The sequence below is a fragment of the Lottia gigantea genome, assembly GCF_000327385.1.
Source record: "Lottia gigantea unplaced genomic scaffold LOTGIsca_25, whole genome shotgun sequence".
Taxonomy (NCBI): Eukaryota; Metazoa; Mollusca; class Gastropoda; family Lottiidae; genus Lottia; species Lottia gigantea.
The window spans coordinates 59,001-66,413 of NW_008708752.1; the positions used below are offsets into that span (position 1 = coordinate 59,001).

At 36.9% G+C, this 7,413-nt stretch overlaps 1 protein-coding gene across 1 annotated transcript; it reads left to right on the forward strand.

The window, feature by feature from the left end:
- Positions 1-2,037: 2,037 nt before the first annotated feature.
- On the forward strand, positions 2,038-6,109 carry LOTGIDRAFT_160401 (hypothetical protein; the record flags this gene model as incomplete). Its single annotated transcript, XM_009055550.1, has 2 exons — positions 2,038-2,158; positions 4,830-6,109. The coding sequence occupies 2 exons, from the start codon at positions 2,038-2,040 to the stop codon at positions 6,107-6,109; spliced, it is 1,401 nt and encodes a 466-aa protein (XP_009053798.1).
- Between the last annotated feature and the right edge of the window lie 1,304 nt (positions 6,110-7,413).

Sequence of the window (7,413 nt, forward strand, 5' to 3'; positions counted from 1 at the left end):
CCAAATTACAGCTTTTTCGGGTGAACAGCTTTGCAATACCAGCTTTTTAAAAATTCATTAAAACAAAAAATGACAAAAGTAATTACTATGATTCCACATCTTGAATTAATGCTCAATATGGCCACCATTTCTGCAAAAATATAGATATTGCCTGTCCCGTTTGTTCAGGTGACATTTTGTTCCATTTCTCTCTAATTCTGTGCAATTGTTATATCCGTCAGCGAGAAAAACAAGCTCTAAACCAGATCAGGAGTTTTGGGATCACCAAAATGGAAAAAAATTGTCCTTATTTTGCTATTGTTCAATGAAAAGGAGAAATATACTTTCGGCATTATATTGTCAAGCTAGGAGATATAGATAGGCTGGTATTTAAAAATTGTCTAACCAAGAAAGCTGTTATTTGGTGAAAAGACGTCTAATATGCATATAAATATGAGGTTTAAATATTATGATCATAGCTTTGATACTTTATGAAAAATCATAAAATGAAAAGTGTTATCGTTTTTCTGGGCCAAGCAAGAAACCCGAAGAAGTATTGTGCCACTTAAACAAGACAGTGTAAGCTCACATGTGATTATAAAACTGTGAATAAAAAAGAAACTAAAAATGGAATTTGGATCTTATTTTAATTAGATTTTAAAAGTACCAATCCCTTTAAATTCAAATTGAAAATACAAGTTCTGTGGGGCTCCATTAGATCATATGTTAAGTAAGGATTATATAGGATTAGCCTGGATTTAAATCAATTTCTATACGCCCACATTATAATGTCGGTCCGTCGGTCCGTTGGTCCGTCCGTCCGCAATTGGCTTGTGAACGCAGTTTTATCTGATTTGAATGAAATTTGGTATGATCATTTATATTCATGAGATCTTTGACAAGTTCGAATTTGACTATCTTTCGATGAACAGTTTTTTAGTTATTGCCCTTGACTTATGAAAAACGCGTCAAAATTTGGTTGTGAACACAATAGAGACTACATTATTCATCCAATTTAAATGAAATTTGGTTTGAATATTCATAATGATGAGATCTTGGACAAGTTCGAATTTGGCTATCTTTCGATGAATGGTATTTGAGTTATTGCCCTTGATTTATGAAAAACGCTTTAAAATTTGTTTGTGAACACAATAGAGACTACAGTTTTCATCCAATTTAAATGAAATTTGATGTGAATATTTATAATGATCAGATCTTGGACAAATCTGAAGTTGGCTATCTTTCGATGAATGGTTTTGGAGTTATTGCCCTTGACTTATGAAAAACGCGTCAAAATTTGTTTGTGAATACAATACAGACTACAGTTTTCATCCAATTTAAATGAAATTTGGTGTTAATATCTATAATGATGAGATCTTGGACAAGTTCGAATTGACAAGCGAAAAATATGGTGAAAATCTTAAATTCTCAATTTTGCTTTACACACAGTATGATTTATATATTTGCCTCCAATTGTAACTTCCTTTGACTAATCTAAAACGTCAAAATTGGAACCTTTCCTGTCCATCTACGCTAAAGTAAATTATTTGAATATTTGATGATTTAAGGTTGATGTAGGCTCATTACTAACTGTATCTCCGCACTTGCAGGGGTTTTAAGCCTATTTAGATATATATATGACAGAACATATAAATATTTTATCACTTGGTGGAGACATTACTGAAAAATACCATCATAAAATTCAATTTCAACTATACCTTTTACATATTAGACCGCAACACCTGTCTCTAGTTCAGCCTCTGGTAGCTATTTAGACATCTGTTGATAGGTGTAGAGACAGAAAAAGAAGGCTATGTTAAAAAGAGACTTTCTGCATTTCCGCAGGTGCAGGAGTTTTAAGTCTGTTTAGATATATATATATGACAAAATATATAAATATTTTATCACCTGGTGGAGACATTACTGAAAAATACCATCATAAAATTCAATTTCAACTATACCAATTACATATTAGACCGCAACATCTGTCTCTATTTCAGCCTCTGGTAGCTGTTTGGACAGATGTTGACAGGTGTAGAGACAGAAAAAGAAGGCTAAATGGAGAATTTCTGCATCTCCGCAGGTGCAGGGGTTTTATATGGAAGCCTGATGAGGCCATATCTACTCTCGCCCACGAGAAAGGCCAGGGAAAAGGCGAGGAAAAGGCGAGAAAGCGAGGGTAAAAAAAGAAGAGGAAAAAGGCGAGGAAAAGGGCGAGAAAGCAAGAGTAAAATAGAGCTGTGAACAGCACTGAGCGTGGCCCGTGATACTTTGCCTGATAGCTGTAAGACTTTTTTGAACTTCAAACCCTCTCAAGCCCGGTGTTGACTCGACCACCATTAGTAAAGAGCCAAGCTAAATGAAATGTTTTGTGAAAGGGTAAATTCAATCTTGTATCAATATAACTTATCGTATGGTTATTTTAATAACTTCATGGTAGCTATAATATACAGGTATGTGTGAAATGTGAACATTATGTGACGGAATTTCTTTATTGATATAAACATGATCTATAAGTGTCCCACCTTCAGTAATGTAATGCTGAACAAGTTGTTGAAAACCAAATTTTTGAAAACAATTTAGTATAGACAAATGACCCTCCAAGATATTTTGGTTGAAATCCCCCATAATAACATAATCTGAACCAGATTCTTGTAATTCAACTAATAATCTTTCTAACATTGGGAGAAATAAATCTAATCGATTTACGGGTGGTCTATTGATAACAATTACGTTAATATTTTTATCCAAAATATTCAAAGCAATGTGTTTTATATTTAAAACTCCCAATTTTAAAATGTTGTCATTTTTGTTTTGCTTATAATATACTCCTACTCCTCCGTGCACCTTTTCTTTCAAAAATTTGAAATCTCTAGTGTCATCATAGCTGCTGCTTCGAGGATGGTGGTGAAGACGGAAACCATTTAACTTTAGTTTTGCTGGAGTTATTGAATTGTTTAGCCATGTTTCTGTTAAACAAATGATATCACCTTCTAGCATTTTCCTGTGTTTCTGTAAATCCTCTATATGAATAGATAAACCCTGAACATTGTGTAAAATTATATTAGTATCAGTTGATATGGTCTCGTTTTCGGGTTTTAAAAAAGTAACCATTACTCCTAATGCCGATTCAATTTTTCATCACAATATATGTTTTTTTCCGTAAAATCTTGTATTGTAAGACCCTGTAATGTTTTAACTCTGCTTAACGCAACATAGGCTTGACCAGCTTGGAATATTTTATGAAGTGATATTACGCTTCTATCGAGACTTAGACCTTGTACTTTGTGAATAGTAACTGCATAGGCGAGACGTAATGGGAACTGGCGTCTAACATCGTCCTTATAGTTAACATGAGGGCTTTCATATCTCTCAATACCAATACTACCACGTGGTACATTTGGCGGAAGTGGAACACTATCTTCATTTATTCCAACTTTAGCATTATCAAATTTTATAAAAAAAATTTGTCAGTTTGATTTTTCTGATCTGAGTTTGAATGAATGTTACTTGACCAAAACATACATTTATCAAGCCAGTAGAAGCATTTAAATTAATTACTAACATAACTTTTGACCCTACACCTATTTTTAAGCAAGACACTAATGGTGTATCAGTCACTTTAACACATGTGGTTTTAAGCGTCATTTTAATAGTTCTAACATCTTTTGAATAATCTAGAGCACTGATGGACACAGAATTCGGGCATTTTTCATCAATCATTCTAGAATTATAATCATCAACTTGCTGATTAGTAGAAAATATGTGCAGACAATCATCTTCTTTACCAGTTACCCTACTCTGTAACATTTTGACGTCTGAAGCAAGCATTGGTTCACTTTTTTTTCTTTGTCTAATTTTATTCAATGTTTGGGCAAAAGCTAAATCATCTTTTTGTCTCATAATTTCAGTAAGTTCAACAAGTTTGAAATTACCGTTCCATAGGTCTATGACACTTCCATGGCATAAACTATTACCTTTAACTGATCTTAGTTGCCACATATCTCCAAAACATATGACACAGATATTTCCAAATAACTCATCGGTACCCTTTATTTGCCCTAATCGCCCATGAATGTAACAAAAAAGCTTATGATCTACCATTGAAATTTCATCTATAATTAATATTTGTAAGTTGCGATATTTACATCTAAATGTATTAATAGTTTCTTGTCCCAATGGTTGATAAGGTGGAAATGAGAACCCCTTTCTTATTGAAAAACTGCTGTGAATAGTTGACATTCCAATATTAAAAGCACTCACTCCAGTTGGTGCGGTTAAGAGAACAGTGATGTCATCTCAACTTTCCGCAGTTTTCGCAAAAATTCGGGACGCTTCGTATTGAATACATTTGATAAGGTGAGATTTACCGGTACAAGCTGAACCAGTAACAAAGATTCTAAATGGATCGCGGTTTATACCATTAACTTTGTCCAGACAATACTGGCGAACGTCATAAAAAACCTGAGACTGTATTTCATTCAGGGATCTAAGTAAGGGAATAGCATCACTTTTCGAAATAGTGCTTATATTAGTTTCAGTGCGAACTCTGCTACTTTAACCTTTATCATATAAAATGTCGGGAATTTGAGGTGTATTGTCATAGTCATTTTGCAAAGGTCGTGAAAATTCGAACAGGTAAATGTAGTGAAAATTCATTGCTCTAAATGAGCCTTTGTTTAAATATTGTAAGTGAAAGTTTTTGTTTTACTTGTTATAATTTTTCACATCATTGTTAGCGTTATTTATCACCTAAATATATATTTTTTTGCATTTTTCATCTTGCTTTATATATCCCCAAACCCAGTTTGACTTTTTTGCATAATTTGATCCCAACATTTTCACGCTAGCATATACAGTTTCCTCCTGTTACATCCGCTGTACATTCCCTTCTAACCCCAAGTTATTTGGGCAAGAAGCCAGAAATAGAAACACTAATCGTCAACCAAACCAATATCACGTACCCTACAACGGCCCTGTCTTCCATCGACCTCTACCACCTACCAATCGCCGACCACCAACCAACCCATCCAGCTATATCCCACCCCATCGCCGACCTACCTACAACACAGCCTACCAATCAAGAGGTAACCATCGACCTGACCAACAACAGAAACGACTACCAGCCCACCGACGCCAACCAGTCCCCACTCATAAGGAGGAAGAACCCTTTGTGAAGGTGTTCTTCCAAGTTTTGCAGTGCCTCCATCAACAGCAAGGCCAACCAGCGTTTACCTTCAAACGCAAAGTCTCTGAGTTGGATAGTTTTATCCGTCCAGCAATGAAAACATCAGCTGTCGACGCGAATATTAGATCCCTCAATCGGACATGGCTCTGTAAGGTTACGCAGGTCCTGATCGACCATTACCAAACCACACTTCAAGAGAAGCTGACCACCATTCGTACCAAGTCTTTATCATCACCTGCCGTCGACCGCATCGTTTCTCATGCCCTGTCCTGGGCCCGTCGCTCCTATGGGAAACGTCTCACTCAAGCTGTAATTTCCAAATTCTACCAAACAATCAACGAAACTAAAACCAGAGTAACCATATCTCTACTAACTGAAATGGACACTACACCTGCACCATCTAGAGCTACCACGCTGCCGAACCAAACCCCTAAACGAGCCCGAAGTTCACCTACCCCTAGTCCAGCAGACATAGGTAAACGCTCTCGTAGAGAGGGCACACCCCTTCTCTTCTCACTTTCAGACTCGTCTTCCCCTTCCACACCATCTGAATCTTCACCACGTGATCCAGGATCCGCCAACCTTTCTTCCTTCTGTGCGTTTTTGGACCAGCAAACCACCCCTCAGTCTCCATCCAAGTCGAGACATGTATCCAGACCTTCCCCTCCTCGAACCAGATCCCAGTCCGTTCCCAATGCTACAATTCTAACAACTACCAAACCAGTACCAATCACACCGTCGACGACCATTATATCCGCTACCAAACCGTATTATCACCAAACCAAGGACAAATCATTATGGAAACTACCTGCTCTAAAGAAATCAACCTTAATAAATGGATCATCTAACCTGAATCGAATTACCAAAACCAGTTCAGACACCGAAATACATTCTTACCCCGGTGCCCAAATCCATCACATACAGTCAATCCTGGAATCATGATCCCAAATCTACTACCATTATTCTTCATGTAGGCCTCAACAACCGTGATCAGATACCAAAGACCTCCTTTAACCAAGCCCAGAAATTAATCGCCACAGCCAACAAAACCTTCCCAAACTCCAAGATCCTCTTCACATGTATACCCATTTCAAATAAAATCTCGAAGAAAGCACAACAGAACCTAAGCACCCTCAACAACATGATGATGGAGTCCAGTATCAACAGCGCAACAATCTTACCACCCTACGAAGAAGAATTCGAAACAGTTGATAATCTTCATTGGTCTCCTGAAACAGCAAACAGCATTTATTTGTTTTGGATACGTCAGCTTCAAGCATCGAGTAAGTCTTTAAACTAATTACTGGGGATAAAAATACTGAGAGGCCACCGCTAGGCCAAACTGTAGTTAACTTGAGCCGCAAAATTCTCACACCCCTTCAGCATTCAATCTTAGACCGTGGACTTAAGTTTATTCCCACACCAAAGATAGCTAACTTGAATTATCTCCGACCATCCATTGAACGATTTCAACGAAATCTTAGCTGCACATATTTTTTTCGAAACCACCCCCCACGTGGTGCTAGAACAATGTTTATTCCTAAATCCACGTGGACACCCCCTCAGGCCGCCATCCATCCTGAAATATTGAAAGCATTTGCTAGTATGAATAGCCAAACAGTGAACCTTTCCATAACACACGAAAAGCCTAATCTCACACGAGTGGAACGTGAAGCGTTAAACTTACTTAACAAAGACGATAGCATTGTTATTAAAAAGAGTGACAAAGATTCATGTTGTGTCATTCTGAATAGGGAGGATTAAGTTTCAGAAGCAGAGAATCAACTGAATAATCCTAAACATTATGCCATTTTACCGAAACCAACTTTCAAAGAAACTGCTAACATGATTAATAATATTCTTGCCGATTTAGTCAAAACTAGTTATCTCAAACAGAAACAATATGACTATCTGTCTGCCAAACCTGATTGTCGCGAGAGACATTTGTACACTTTGCCTAAAATCCATAAGAATCCAACCAAGGAGTGGTTTATCTCGAATAAAATCCCTAAAGGCCGCCCGATTATATCTGACTGTGGTAGTGAGTCATATGCAGTGTCAGAATACATTGATCATTTCTTACTACCTCTAGCATGCCAACATCGCGCCTACCTTAAAGACACAACCGATTTTGTCAATAAAATAAAAAATCTTCGAGTTCCCTCTAATGCTATTTTAATTTCTATCGACGTTCTTCTATGTATACCAATATCGATAACACTACTGGTTTAACGGCAGTTCGTAAA